General features: G+C 46.0%; 1 protein-coding gene across 2 annotated transcripts; it reads right to left on the bottom strand.

Annotated features, from left to right (window-relative positions):
- Positions 1–544: 544 nt before the first annotated feature.
- On the bottom strand, positions 545–15,320 carry LOC106576197 (inter-alpha-trypsin inhibitor heavy chain H5). Of its 2 annotated transcripts, none has more exons than XM_014153188.2 (14): positions 14,983–15,320; positions 14,829–14,873; positions 14,076–14,239; positions 13,406–13,516; positions 12,124–12,398; positions 10,184–10,353; positions 9,650–9,766; positions 8,104–8,275; positions 7,494–7,806; positions 5,864–6,546; positions 5,660–5,713; positions 2,196–2,312; positions 1,715–2,092; positions 545–1,572 (listed from the first exon to the last, which is right to left on the bottom strand). In XM_014153188.2, the coding sequence occupies exons 1-14, from the start codon at positions 15,112–15,114 to the stop codon at positions 1,292–1,294; spliced, it is 3,012 nt and encodes a 1,003-aa protein (XP_014008663.1). In that variant the 5' UTR covers positions 15,115–15,320; the 3' UTR covers positions 545–1,291. The 2 variants fall into 2 exon arrangements, with proteins under 2 accessions (XP_014008663.1, XP_014008664.1); XM_014153189.2 differs by having other exon boundaries at positions 12,124–12,395; positions 14,983–15,318.
- Between the last annotated feature and the right edge of the window lie 429 nt (positions 15,321–15,749).

The following is a 15,749-nucleotide window of genomic DNA, read 5'->3' on the forward strand; positions in this document are numbered from 1 at the left end:
TTCTTTGGTTCCTCAATATACATTTACCATATTACAATGTAGTATTACAGCACTACTTTTGGTGTCCCCCTCAGGAATTGCTCTTGAGAAAATTTCATGTAATTGTCCCCTCCAAAGTTGATATCAGATTTTCGCCCCTGGACCAGGTGTTATCCTAAGCAGAGTGTCGCAACATGAGCTTGACAGGGTTCACCTGTTTGCTTTCCCAGTTAGCACCTAAACCTAGCATGTAAAGAGCCTGCCTTCCTGCAATGACTAAGGCCTGGATTCAGTCCTAATACGAGTTGTAGACAATGCGGTTGTTAAATGCAATTTCCGATTGAGCAGCGTTTACCGTGAATGTGAACATGAGGACATTGTCTTTAAAGCCCTTGATGGGGTTGACTCAGTAAGATGGAGCACAGTACTAGTTTTGGGTGTGATTCCTGCTTGGGCCACATACAGCACATACTTTATACTAAATGTTTGTGTTAACTGTTAGTTACTTTCAAGTGTTCTCACAATCTAGAGCTGTTCAGAAAAAAACTTGATCTTTACCAATAAATCTTGTTTTTATGTTTTACTTCCTTTACACACAAAAAGTTCATCAGGTTCAATAAAGGTTATATTTACAAGTACAAAATGACAGTATAAAATGATGCAAGTCAAACATTGTCCTTATTACATTTATATTAAAAATATTTCAAAAATATATTGAAGAATATTGATGATTAGTTATTCAGAGCAGGTGCACCTGAGGAAAAAACTGAAGAACAACAGGATGCAGGTAACACGAAGTGGGTTGAAAGACATGGTTGGAGGGGGATGGGTGGCTGGGGTAGTAGCATAGAGAATGATAGAGGCCTCTAGTGGCCAAAAGGCCATATTAGCATGGGCTGTGCTATTGAGGGCTTCAACCATTTTAATGTAGTCAACTGGGTGGGACTTCCAACTTCATTGGCTGATCTCTCCTGGTGACCCAGTTGGAGTCACGTCTTACTAGGTCATCAGGAGGGATCAGCCAATTGTGAAGAAGAAAATTGACTACTTTAAAATGGAGATAACTTCAATGACACTGCCCATGATGTCACAGACGCTATATGGCACAGTTACAAAGATGAGTCCTCTATCTAACTCTATGGGTAGTAGAGTAGTGTTTGGAGTGTGAGTATGTGGAGCAAAAAGAAAGCTGATTTAGAGGTTTAGTGTCAGAGGGTATGAAAAGAGCCTGTTGGCTACTATAGCTGTACCTGGGTTATTGTTCCAGTGTGGGCGGGACATGTACATTGATGGCTCCTTATTGGCTCCTGTCTCAGGCTCCGTTACTTCCGTGGGGCCAATCGCCCGTGTCGAACAGGTGTGACACCACATAGTCCTCATACTGTCCGTCGATCAGCTTGGCTGCGTTGTTCCTGGCGAACCAGCAGTCCACGCTCTGACGTCCGCTGTAGATACGCCGGGTCTTCTGGACCACCGGCACTGAACGCCCTTTGACCTTCAGGATGGGTGACCGTGAAGACGTGCTGTGGTCTCCTGTTGCTGTAGCATTGCCAGAAAGCTCTGCGAGTCCCACGTCCTCATACAGGAACTGACCTGGAAGTTGAATCACAGAGGGTCAGAATGGAACAGAACCACAGAGCTATAGGAAAACCAATGGTAATCCTCACTAGGGCCTAATTCCATTTCGGCTCAAGCCCCCTTCTCCCACCTCCCACTAGTAGTTTCTGATACCTACCCAGTAGTCCATGACAGTCATGTGACAGCCCTTTGCTGTTGGAGATGTAAAATCCCAGGTGGTTTCTCTGATAGGGAGCAGGGTTCTTGTACTGATGCACCAGTATGACGAAACGAATGGTTCCTCCTATGGTTACGGTCACGTTGGACTTTCCCACTATCGTCACCGCAAGCCCGCCACTCTCCACGGAGACTGTGGTGTCACAGGGCAGGACCAGGCGGTCCTGTCCATCCAGGATGACCTTCTTGGGGGTGACCTCGATGTAGGAACGTTTGGGTCGGTTCACCACAATGGTAATGGTGCTGAAGTATGTCCTCTGCTGTTTGTGGCTGCCCGCTGGCGCCGGGGCGCCTATCAGCTTACCGTTTACGGTCACACCTAGACTCACGACCACACACACAAATAGACCACATGAATCATATGTAAACACATAACCGAACATCTAACATAAAGTCAGAATCTCTTGAGAGGACAGTCTTACCAGAGTGTTTGTGGTCAGATACCATTCTGAGAATGTGTCCTGGCTCTCCGTTGATGTTGAAACACACAGTCAGTTTACTGAGGGGGAACTCCACCACAAAGTGGGGATCGCCGTCCGCTGTGTCAAGGGGGTTGGTGTGAGAGAGACGGGTTAGAGAGTATTGAATATGAGGAAGTAGTACATCTATGCATACCTGGATTCAAATACATGTGTATTGAAGTATTTGTTATTTAAATAATTGTTTTTGTGTATTTGAATATTTTCAAATACACAGCCAAAACAAGTACTTTTATTTGACTATCTGAATGGTTATTAAAACCAAATAGTCGACCAAATTGTATTTGAAAGTATTTTAAAATACTTATTTAAATGCTATTTTCAAATACCTGGGTTAAATGCATGGGAGTATGTTTGAGTCAGTGTATTTGACTATCTGAATACTTGTTTGGAAATGTATTGAAAAGTAGATGAAATACATGAAATAGTATTTGAACCCAGGTCTTTTAAATACAAGTTTCTGTATATTTCTGTGGGTGTGAAGCACAAATGACTATACTGTATGTATAATCAGATATCACCAGGTACCAGTGTCGGCAGTTAGTTGTCGGCAGTTAGTTGTTGTAGGCAGTTAGTTGTCGGCAGTTAGCTGTCGGCAGTTAGCTGTCGGCAGTTTGTTGTTGTAGGCAGTTAGTTGTCGGCAGTTAGCTATCGGCAGTTTGTTGTTGTAGGCAGTTAGTTGTTGTAGGCAGTTAGCTGTCAGCAGTTAGTTGTCGGCAGTTAGCTGTCGGCAGTTAGCTGTCGGCAGTTTGTTGTTGTAGGCAGTTAGTTGTCGGCAGTTAGCTGTCGGCAGTTAGTTGTTGTAGGCAGTTAGCTGTAGGCAGTTAGTTGTCGGGAGTTAGCTGTCGGCAGTTAGTTGTTGTAGGCAGTTAGCTGTCGGCAGTTTGTTGTTGTAGGCAGTTAGCTGTCGGCAGTTAGCTGTCGGCAGTTTGTTGTTGTAGGCAGTTAGCTGTCGGCAGTTTGTTGTTGTAGGCAGTTAGCTGTCGGCAGTTAGCTGTCGGCAGTTTGTTGTTGTAGGCAGTTAGCTATCGGCAGTTTGTTGTTGTAGGCAGTTAGTTGTCGGCAGTTAGCTGTCGGCAGTTTGTTGTTGTAGGCAGTTAGTTGTCGGCAGTTAGCTGTCGGCAGTTTGTTGTTGTAGGCAGTTAGTTGTCGGCAGTTAGCTGTCAGCAGTTTGTTGTTGTAGGCAGTTAGCTGTCGGCAGTTAGCTGTCAGCAGTTTGTTGTTGTAGGCAGTTAGCTGTCGGCAGTTAGCTGTCGGCAGTTTGTTGTTGTAGGCAGTTAGTTGTTGTAGGCAGTTAGTTGTCGGCAGTTACCTGTCGGCAGTTAGCTGTCGGCAGTTTGTTGTTGTAGGCAGTTTGTTGTTGTAGGCAATTAGTTGTTGTAGGCAGTTAGTTGTCGGCAGTTAGCTGTCGGCAGTTTGTTGTTGTAGGCAGTTAGCTGTAGGCAGTTAGCTGTCGGCAGTTTGTTGTTGTAGGCAGTTAGTTGTCGGCAGTTAGCTGTCGGCAGTTAGCTGTCGGCAGTTTGTTGTTGTCGGCAGTTAGTTGTCGGCAGTTAGCTGTCAGCAGTTTGTTGTTGTAGGCAGTTAGTTGTCGGCAGTTAGCTGTCGGCAGTTTGTTGTTGTAGGCAGTTAGTTGTTGTAGGCAGTTAGCTGTCGGCAGTTAGCTGTCGGCAGTTAGCTGTCGGCAGTTAATGTCGGCAGTTAGCTGTCGGCAGTTAGCTGTCGGCAGTTTGTTGTTGTCGGCAGTTTGTTGTTGTAGGACAAGAGGAACACCTATGTAAGAATGCTGTTCATTGATTACAGCTCAGCATTTAACACCATAGTACCCTCATTAAGCTCGAGACGCTGGGTCTCGACCCCGCCCTGTGCAACTGGGTCCTGGACTTTCTGACGGGCCGTCCCCAGGTGGTGAGGGTAGGAAACAACATCTCCACCCCACTGATCCTCAACACTGGGGCCCCACAAGGGTGTGTTCTCAGCCCTCTCCTGTACTCCCTGTTCACCCATGACTGCGTGGCCATGCACGCCTCCAACTCAATCATCAAGTTTGCAGACGACACAACAGTGGAAGGCTTGTTTACCAACAACGATGAGACAGCCTATAGAGAGGAGGTGAGGGCCCTCGGAGTGTGGTGTCAGGAAAATAACCTCACACTCAACGTCAACTAAACAAAGGAGATGATCGTGGACTTCAGGAAACAGCAAAGGGAGCACCCCCCTATCCACATCGACGGGACAGTAGTGGAGAAGGTGGAAAGTTAAGTTCCTCGGCGTACACATCACGGACAAACTGAAATGGTCCACCCACACAGACAGCGTGGTGAAGAAGGCGCAGCAGCGCCTCTTCAACCTCAGGAGGCTGAAGAAATTTGGCTTGTCACCAAAAACACTCTTTTACAGATGCACAATCAAGAGCATCCTGTCGGGCTGTATCACCGCCTCGTACGGCAACTGCTCTGCCCACAACCGTAAGGCTCTCCAGAGGGTAGTGAGGTCTGCACAACGCATCACCGGGGGCAAACTACCTACCCTCCAGGACACCTACACCACCCGATGTCACAGGAAGGCCAAAAAGATCATCAAGGACAACAACCACCCGAGCCACTGCCTGTTCACCCTGCTATCATCCAGAAGGCGAGGTCAGTACAAGTGCATCAAAGCTGGGACTGAGACACTGAAAAACAGCTTCTATCTCAAGGCCATCAGACTGTTAAACAGCCATCACTAACATTGAGTGGCTGCTACCAACATACTGACTCAAATCTCTAGCCACTTCAATAATAAAAAATTGGATGTAATAAATGTATCACTAGTCAGTTTAAACAATGCCACTTTATATAATGTTTACATACATTACTCATCTCATATGTATATACTGTACTCTATGCCATCTACTGCATCTTTCCTATGCCGTTCGGCCATCGCTCATCCATATATTTATATGTACATATTCTTATTAATTCCTTTACACTTGTGTGTATAAGGCAGCTGTTGTGAAATTGTTAGATTACTTGTTAGATATTACCGCACGGTCTGAACTAAAAGCACAAGCATTTCGCTACACTCACATTAACATCTGCTAACCATGTGTATGTGACCAATCAAATTTGATTTGATTTGAGTTAGTTGTAGGCAGTTAGTTGTTTCCTGCGTTGAGTGGGCCTGTGAGAGCTGAGCTAAGTAAAGATTCAGGAGATGAGAGGGACGCAGTAATGACAGGGTCATAGATATCATCTCACATGTCTCCTTTAGTCTACTGACCTCTCTCTGTCTCAGTCTCAGTGTGTGTGTGTGTGTGTGTGTGTGTGTGTGTGTGTGTGTGTGTGTGTGTGTGTGTGTGTGTGTGTGTGTGTGTGTACAGTACCTTTCTCCAGTCCCCCTCCCTCTAACAGAGCCTCAGAACCACTAACCTGATGTTTTGGAGATGGTTACAGATTTTCGTGCTGGCCTCTTCACAACTTTACCTATAGACAAAACAGACTTGGATTTGTACAGGTTTTCAGTGGTCCAATACTTCCTCTCATTTTCTATTTGTTGGCGTCGGCATCGATAACAGGACGCATTTGATCAAACGGATGAAGTCAGAAACAAAAGCCTCAATCAAGCCTGCTAACCCGTTGTCTTGGTAATTCTGGAACTCTGTCCGCCTGGCTGGTCTTTCTTCAAGTGCAGGCTCTGGGACGTGTCTTCCTCCCCTTCGGTCTCATCCGACAGCTCATTGTCTGAAGCAGCCTTCTTATATGTCTCTGTGGTTACAGGGGTGGGGGTGGGTGTGTCCTCGGCCATGGTTCCGTCGGCCAGCACCTGAGGTTTTTCCACCATCAGGGAGGTGAGGGGCGTGAGGAAGTGATAGGTCAGGGAGAGGTCAGTCGCCTGCTGGGTATGTCCCTCTCTCTCCCTGCTGGTGTGGCTCTTCAGCCTGGACCTCAGCCCCTCCTTCACACTCAGGAAACCCCATACGCGCTCCACGAAATCATCCGCCACTGACCCTGTCGTGCCCGCCCCTGTGACCCCTGACCCCACCCCGGCCGCCGCCTCCTTCACGTGCCTCTCCGTCTCCACCTCCCTTTGCCGTAACGCCACGTCTGTCTCCAGGATGATGCTCTTGTCACTGTTGCTGGCGGTGACCTGGACGTGCAGGGAGTCTGCACTTTGATTGGTCAATTTGCCGGCGATGACAATCTCTGAGCCGTTGAAATAGTTGGTGAAGAGGTGCTGGGTGACGTACTGGACCGAGTCCTCTGTGTAATTCACCCTGATATCAGAGAGCAGTGGAGTGCCTATTTCATCATAAAACCTAGAGGAAGAGAGAGGGAGGGAAGGACAGAGAGAGAGAGAGAGAGAGAGAGAGAGAGAGAGAGAGAGAGAGAGAGAGAGAGAGAGAGAGAGAGATATGGAAGAGTGAAAGAGGGAAGTATTACCATGTTATAATATGTTTTTAATCTAGCGCCCAGTAGAGGTCTATACCTCAGCTACTTCACTGTATAATGGACACAAGAATCAAGACATTGTGTGTACTACTCTCTGATATGCTCTAGGGGCCTCAAGTGTCTGTGTGACTGTGTACACACACTCACCCCCCAGAGATCCGGTTAGGGACGGTGATGTATTAAGGAGAGTATGCCTGCGTCCCAAATGTCACCCTATGGTTCCTGGTCAAACGGAGTGCACTATGTAGGGATTAGGGAATGGGGTGCCATTTTGGACACAACCTGTGTGTGTTTGTAATCTGTTGGTTTTCCAGCCAGGCCTTGAACCGTAGCACAGTAAACCTTCTCACCTCTTTAACTGTGTGCTGGCTCCACTTGGTCTCGCCTGTGTGATTATCTCAGGAGGCTATCAATTAACCCCTCAGACATACCCAGACGGCCCTTTCACAACACACAGTCACACACATGCCTCCCCTCACTACTAAACAAACACTTCAGAAAAGTGTCCGGTAAGAATGTCGCCGAATGTGTGTGTGTTTGGTTTGGTTTGAAAGATTGCAGTTCTAGACTCTGAAGAGCCTTCTCTCAGTATGTGTATCATTTGTTATTCTTTCACTCATTCCAATTCCTTTATCTCACCCCCTGACGTTCTTTATACCATTTGATTATAATGGATTATAATGAATCAATTCTAACCACTTCTGCCTTCCCCTCTGTACTAGCTGTATACTGAACACCTCTCTCTCTCACGCACACACGCACGCACGCACGCACGCACACACACACACACACACACACACACACACACACACACCCTTTGAGCATGGTGCTGGCGTCTGAATCCTCAGGTATCCTTCTCATCATCCCACAGTTTTCCAGGGCCATGCGTTCCAGAAGCCTGTAGTCCACATCGTTCCCCATCCCGATGGTGAACAAGCAGAACTGCTCCTTCACCGCCGCCCGCGCGTTGCTGAGGATGCTGGGAGACTGCAGCTCGCCCACCGTGGGCCGCCCGTCTGTCAGGAAGATGATGAGAGACACACTGTTGTGGTTGGCGTCCGGATCGGCGTTCAGATAGCCGCTTAGCAATGAGGAACCCGTCTGTATGCCACCGTTGATGTCTGTGCCTGGTAGAGGAGAGATGGAGAGTGAGATTGATCTTGGGAAATAGTGATTAGTACCAGATATATATGTAACTATGCCTTTAAGCAAGGCATTTAATGGTAACCCTGACCGTGACCCCACTCCCTAGGGCTGTCTCGGGGGGAGTTGGAAATGCAAGAAACACATTTCCATTACACCCTTGAAGAAGTGTGTAACAGGACAAATATAAGCACCCCTAAATGATTCTGATTAGGCCTAGTGGTGAAATAACTCATCTTCCCCTATCCCAGAATGCACTGCTGTGTCTCTATCTCCCTCACCTCCAGTGGGTTGGAGCATGTAGATGAACTTCTTGGCATCTCGGACGTTGAGAGGCGTGACGGGGACCAGGCGGTTGGGCTGCCACACCTTGATACGGTTGGAGAAGCTGACAAAATTAAACCGGTCGCCTGGACGCAGGTCCCTCAGGATAGTGAACAGAGCATCCTTAGTCTGAGAGAGAGGGAGGGAGAGTGGCGAGAGAGAGAGAGAGAGAGAGAGAGAGAGAGAGAGAGAGAGAGAGAGAGAGAGAGAGAGAGAGAGAGAGAGCATTTTTGTTTTGCTTTCATCAATAAATCAAATGACATCATTGTAATACCTTTGCCTTCGTGCAAAATCATTCTATTCAGTTGTGTTTACACGAGCGAACCAAACAGGCCTGGAAAACTTTGCCCCAACAGGAAGAGACACCTTGTCACACAAAAGGCTATTATAACACACATGGTCATGGTTTCTGTTAGCACCAATACTGTGGTAATCACCAAGATGTAATGTTTTAGTCATGGTTTTTGTGAGCAGTATTGTTGTCATGCTAATAACTCTGTAATGGTTGGACTTAACCTGATGCTGCCACTCAAAGACCCAGCCCTTTGGAACAGCTGTGAGATTCCATTTCCTTAGTCCAGAAACTCTGTGTCTATCACTCCCTCAAACACACACAAATGCACGTAAAACACACACACCACAGCTATTTACCGTATCCATGCTACAGCTTGTTTCTCGACTGTACTGGGGTTTAGAAGTGGCACAGAACGAAAAGCCTACTAAATGAATAGTGAATATGAAATCTGGAGTCGAGTGGGTGTGATAGAGTTAGAGGGGTTACCAGATGCCTATAGACTGTAGGGGGCAAGGGTCAGAGCCATAGACAGACTGAGTGCTCTATTGTAGGGAGAGATCAAAGCCCACTTGTTCACTACAGAGTGGTCCACTCGGGGTGGAGGGTGACGGGGGAGGGATCAAGGGGTGATGATGCTGCCACCTGGAGTGTTTACATTGCGCCAGAGACAATGCCGTCTCTCCTCCATAGCATTCAATTCAATACGACTACAATAGTGAACTTTGAGCATGTTTCCAGCATTTCAGAGTATGCATCAATCAGTTTCTCTTGTCTGTTTTTGCCACTCTAAGTCTTTGGGTTTCTGGATCTGCAGTGGAGCAGCTGCTCAGATGAAGTATCAGATGATACCAGCGGGATTATAACGCAATCACCCAGAAGGAAGGATCTGATTTTGATATTACCAGACCAGTGTGGGAGTATTGCGCCAGAGACCAGAGAGGGGGCGGACTGGGGGTCGTATTCATCATCCGCTGCTACACTCAGGATCTCTCAGGATCTTAACGGCTTGATCACAGAAATGTGAAGGACTAAAGTAAAACTAACGTTGACTCCACCTGGAATTTATTAAAACTCACAGATTCCCCATAAGCTATACAGTATATATTTTTGATCATTGTATTCAGAAGGAATCAATGTTTAACAACAACAAAAGGAGAACGAGAGACCCTATCTGTTGTGATGAGATGGGTTTGACCGTAACTGGTTACCTGTCTGATCTTGGTCCCCAGCATAGAGGCGCTGGTGTCGATCACGAACACCACGTTCTTAGGCACCACCGGCAGATCCTTTGGGGCGAAGTAGTGCACAAAATGGCCGTTCAGAACCTGAGAGAGAACCAGAGAAAAGTTAGACAGTTCTCAGTAGCCATGAGCAGTAAAACAGAGCCCACCAACGCAGTGTCCACAGGGCTGCTGGACTGACGGTGTGGTTGTAGAGTGACCCGGGAAGGGGTGGATATGGTGCTGGAAAATGTATGTGTTGACGGTGGATGAAGGCTATGGGACCAGGATGTGCGAGAGTGTGTGTGAGAATGAGAGAGATGTGCATTTGTCCTGTTTGATCCTTGATTAATGCATGCAGTTTTCATGTATTCTGCGAAGCAGAGATACATAGTTTAACATGTTCATATCTACCATGTCTGGACAGGCCTGGTCACGGCATGACACATTTACACTAATCGCAGGAGCGTTGGATGTGTGTGTGTGTGTGTGTGTGTGTGTTTTTGGTGTGTGAAATCTGACCTGTATGTCTCCGATCCCCAGCTCTCTCTCCACATCATAGTGCACCACAAACTCTCCCAGCATGCCGCTGGTGGTGATCTTAGCCTGCTGAACGATGTTGGGGCTGAAGGTGATCCTACAGAACGTCTTATTTTGTTTGATCACCGTGGAAACAGGAAGAGAAGGCTTGGCTGGTGGGAGGGAAACATTAAGTGTGCGTGAGAAAAAGCTTGGAAGTGTGTGTGTAGGAAGGTTAAATAGATTGGAATCTGTTGGAATCTGAAAATTTGAGCATTGGCCAAGCATTTTCAGAGGTGCCAATATCGCTGCAGAACAATTTCTAATGTTAGATACAGTGCATTCGGAAAGTATTCAGACCCCTTGACTTTTTCCACATTTTGTTACATTACAGCCTCCTTCTATCATTTATTAAATTGTTTTTTTCCCTCATCAATCTACACACAATACCCCATAATGACAAAGCAAAAACAGATTTTTAGAAATTTTTGTAAAGTTATAAAAAATTAAAAACTGAAATATCACATTTACATAAGTATTCAGACCCTTTACTCAGTACTTTGTTGAAGAACCTTTGGCAGCAATTGTAATCTCGAGTCTTCTTGGGTATGACACTACAAGCTTGGCACACCTGTATTTAGGGAGTTTCTCCCAGTCTTCTCTGCAGATCCTCTCAAGCTCTGTCAGGTTGGATGGGGAGTGTCGCTGCACAGCTATTTTCAGGTCTCTCCAGAGATGTTTGATCGGGTTCAAGTCCAGGCTCTGGCTGGGCCACTCAAGGACATTCAGAGACTTGTCCCAAAGCCACTCCTGCTTTATCTTGGCTGTGTGCTTATTGTCCTGTTTAAGGTGAACCTTCACCCCAGTCTAAGGAACTGAGCACTCTGGAGCAGGTTTTCATCAAGAATCTCTCTGCACTTTGCTCCATTCATCTTCCCTCGATCCTGACTAGTCTCCCAATCCCTGCCTCTGAAAAACATCTCACAGCGTGATACCTCCACCACCTTGCTTCACTGTAGGGATGGTGCCAGGTTTCCTCCAGACGTGACGCTTTACTTTCAGGCCAAAGAGTTCAGTCTTGGATTCATCAAACCAGAAAATCTAGTTTCTCATGGTCTGAGAGTCCTTTAGGTGCCTTTTGGTGCCTTTTCCGTCGTGCTACAGAGATGGTGCCTTTTCCGTCGTGCTACAGAGATGGTTGTCCTTCTGGAAGATTCTCCCATCTCCACAGAGGAACTCCTGAGCTCCTCTTGGTTTTTGCTCTGACATGCACTGTCAACTGTGGGACCTTATATAGACAGGTGTGTGCCTTTCCAAATCATGTCCAATCAATGGAATTCACCACATGTGGACTCCAATCAAGTTGTAGGAACATCTCAAGGATGTTCAATGGAAACAGGATGTACCTGAGCTCAGCTTGATAGCAAACGGTCTGAATAATCAAATCAAATCAAATTTATTTATATAGCCCTTCGTACATCAGCTGATATCTCAAAGTGCTGTACAGAAATCGGCAGGATATAACCCCGCCCACTTTGCCAAAGCACAGCCCCCACACCACTAGAGGGATGTCTCCAACCACCAACTTACCGTCCTAAGACAAGGCCGAGTATAGCCCACAAAGATCTCCGCCACAGCACAACCCAAGGGGGGGCGCCAACCCAGACAGGAAGACCACGTCAGTGACTCAACCCACATATGTAAATAAGGTATTTGTAAAAACCTGCAAACATTTTTAAAAACCTGTTTTCGCTTTGTCATTATGGGGTATTGTGTGTAGATTGAGGAGGAAAAATATGTATTTAATACATTTTACAATAAAGCTGTAACGTAACAAAATGTGGAAAAAGTAAAGAGTTCTGAATACTTTCCGAATGCACTGTATATTACACACCTAGTATGGACTAAGCACAGACTCAACACATCCCACACTCAAACTGTACCAGGTGTCTTCGCTGCATTGGCACCACTAGCAACTGCCGTGTTGCTCTTTCCGTTGCGCAGTGGCAGCACCTCCAGGTGGGTGATGGTGGAATGATCCACAATGGTGACGTCCACACTGAGACGGCTGACCAGCTGCAGAGGTCTCAGGCTGGTCACATGCTCATACCTCCCCAGCCTCCGCTGGAGCAGCTCCTCATAGGTCAGCATGAACATGGCCCGGTTACGACCTGGGATACTGGCCCCCATCCGGAACACCTCCACCTCTGGTGCGCTACTGAGGGAAAGAGAGGAGGAGAGAGGGGAGAAGGAGAGAGAGTTGGGGGAGGGGAGAGGGGAGGAATGGAGGAAGAAATAAGAAGAATATAGAGGAAAGAAAAAGGGAGAGAAATAGTTGGGGAAAGAGGAGGAGTAGGGAATGAGTCATTCCAAGTAGTGACATCATCAGTGTGGAAGGGCAGTGACTGCCAGGAACTCTCCTCACTGGACTCAGCACTGGACTAACCAATAAACATTTCTATTCCTCTATCTACCTATATATCTCCCGATTTCTTTATTTTCTCCCTCCCATTCTCCTTTATGCTTTCTATCACTCTCCTTCTCTCCCCTCTCTGTGAAAATGTAATACTCTCTATGTAAATCTGATTTCATTTTAAAATTGTCATTTTATGGACTGGCAAGTAGAAGCATGATGTAATTTCTTCCTGTCAGAGACTGGTCACAGATTTATGTGACAATAGTTCTTCATTTCCAGTCTCTGGAGCTATGATCCAGCCCTGCTGCTCAACTCCAGGCAGGTCAGAAACCAATGTTCCGTGGTCAGGCTGGTGTTTGAAGTTGCACTCTAGTCTCCTTTTCACCTCATTTAACACCTGATTTACTTAACAAAAGGCACAGAAGCCTTTCCTCTTTGGTTCTCCATTGCTCCTCTATTGTTCTCAAAAACAAGGTGGAGGCCAATGACAACAGAGGGCATCATCAGATCAACTCATTGAATGGCCTTACTCCATTAAGTTTTCACTTGTGACAAAAAAACAGACCATTTTTTTTACCATAAGTGTGTGTAGATTACTGTATTTATATGTGGATTTTTGTATTTCAACATGAAAAGTTCAAAAATAGCGGGAGTGCATCTTTAAAATAGGCTTTTATATGGGATATGAACCTGTTTCTACTGGCAGAGTAGTAGCTAGTGACTCTAGAGGACTCTAGAGGTTGTGCTGGCAGACAAGGTTAGACACTGGTGACTGGCCACACACACACACACAAGCACACACACTTTACCTCTGTTCACCTTTCTCCTTGTTCTTGGGTTTGGCCTCACCCCCCTTCCCCTGTTTGACCTTCTTCTCCTTGGGCCTGACCTCACTGGGGTAGACACGCCCCCCAATGATCCTGTGTTCAGGGTAGAGGTCAGGGGTTAAGAGTGGAGATGATGATTAGGATCACCCTAGTAAGTAAACCTTCCAGTGCAAAACTCCGTCCAAGAATAATTGGGGAAACCCTCATTTCATTGTGTTAGGCCTATATTACTGTGATACATAAAAGTAAACAGGCAAGCATTTCACAGGCTTCTTCTGAAGCTTCTGGACTATGTCTCTCATGGTCCAGTGAACAATCTAGTAAATGTAGATGAATGAAGGCTTGTGACCACAACACAGTAAATTACCTCTGCACCATTGAACAGTCACAGGCCGCACACTAACCTCTCCCATGGGAAGAGGGAGAAAATGGCAAACGAGGAGTCACACAACAATAAAGTGAGAAAATAAACAAGATATCAAAATAAATTGAGGGGGAAAGATACATTGTAGTTCACTTGCAACACGTGTACACAATCTGAACCATATTAGACTCAGACTGACATGATCTATTACCCAGAAGCATCTATCAAGGCTACAAGAAAAAAAAACACCAATGCGCAATTACGCATATGTTGCGTTTTGGCGCTTACATGGTAAAGTTCGAGACATAGGCGTTCTTGGGGATCAGGAACTGGAACACGCCCTCGGCGGCGGCGGAGTGCCGGTTGAGCATGATGCACGACACCGCCGTGAAGGCATATCGGGAGATAATGGTGGTCTTCACCGACAGCTCCTGGATATGCGGTTTGGTCTCCTACACGGTTGGACATCAACATGTTAGGTTCATGTTTATTGCTTATACCTTAGGTTTGATTGGTTTGCAATACATTTGGTTAATTTAAATCTGGCAGTGATTGATATTTTTCATGTCTCGTCGATGGGACAGCACAGCACTGCGTTCACGCACACACACATGCTGCGCATTGGCCACTGTTCTATTCCGTTCATTTCCAGTGGCATATCGTTCCAAACTCCTTATCACCACGTTGGCGGGATATCTTTAATATTTTGGATTGTATTTCTGGATAGGACGTCCAGCGATTTCCACGTATCTGCAGTACAGCCCGGTGAGCTTGGCAAGTCTTTGCGTATCACACCCAAGGAGAGTTTTCGAGGATGACAAACTGCAGTGCTGTACTACCCATCCATCTACTCTGCTTACACAAAATACATTTTGTGACATATTCTTCAATTGTTATCAATGAACAACAGTATGCAACATGCAGATATCTGAGAATGAATGTGGATTATATTTAGTCTACAGTAGCCTAGGCTACACACACAATGACTCAAAAGATGCATAAGGGGAGAAATTTCAAGACATTCAACTTTGTAATCTTTACCTTAGTAAGCATGGATTTCATCTGGCGAGGCACTCTACGGGGAGACTTAAATGGGAAACAAACTAGATTTGTTAAATAGTGCTCCAATGAAGCTCTCAAAATATATATATCAACGTTGCCAAATTAAATAGTTCAGAGTTGAAATGACACTCACAATATCCAAATCAAAGTCGGTCAAGTCGGGAGAAAGATCCTCCTCAATATTAATATCCTCAAACAGTCCAAAAACATACGGATTGTAACACATCAGTAAAGTCAAAAACAGCATGTTTACGTTCATATCCATTTACAGTATTAACGAACAAGAGCCTGCGGGTCGTTCGGATCAGAGTGACCGAATTCTGAGACGATGGATGACTGAGGACACTTGACTCGCAGCGGCACGCCCACCTCTCAGAGTCTTCGACCTCGACTGGATTAGTCGCGTCGGGGCTCCGGGGCCGGGGCTGAGGGAAAAAGCGCCTGACCCGGATCACACACACAGGCACACAGCTATTACAATGTGTACGCCACTCCAAAGCCCATCAATTACCTCTATAGTCTTCGTTCACTACTCGCCTTGAAGTTGACCCCACTTCCACCCCAACAAATCACTTGGACTTCAAGGGCAATGTGGTTCATTTAGCCATGTGTCACTGTCACGTTTGAACTCTCAAGACGGTTCATAGTTTTGCTTATAAACTGCATTTATAAAAACAAATTGCCTACACTTAAGCAGTATGACACAAAGTCAAAATTATTTAACGTTAAAAGGGCAAACTGGGGTAAATTGAGCAAAACCTCATAATTTCGAAACCGTTTTGTTATCCTTCTGAAATTGTATGACTTTGTCAAGCAACTATTTACAGACAAAAAACACTACTTACTATGATTTCGGTGTTAATATGGAGGAATGGAGGAATGTATACTAGTGGTGTGGCT

This window comes from Salmo salar, chromosome ssa17 (genome assembly GCF_905237065.1).
Source record: "Salmo salar chromosome ssa17, Ssal_v3.1, whole genome shotgun sequence".
NCBI lineage: Eukaryota > Metazoa > Chordata > Actinopteri > Salmoniformes > Salmonidae > Salmo > Salmo salar.

Excerpts from the sequence above, each read along its gene's own strand:
- LOC106576197 (XM_014153188.2), bottom strand. The coding sequence starts at position 15,114 with ATGGATATGAACGTAAACATGCTGTTTTTGACTTTACTGATGTGTTAC. Across the intron at positions 14,874-14,982 it reads CCGACTTTGATTTGGATATT|TCTCCCCGTAGAGTGCCTCG; the intron begins GTGAGTGTCATT and ends TTCCCATTTAAG. Across the intron at positions 6,547-7,493 it reads GCCAGCACCATGCTCAAAGG|GTTTTATGATGAAATAGGCA; the intron begins GTGTGTGTGTGT and ends CTCTTCCTCTAG.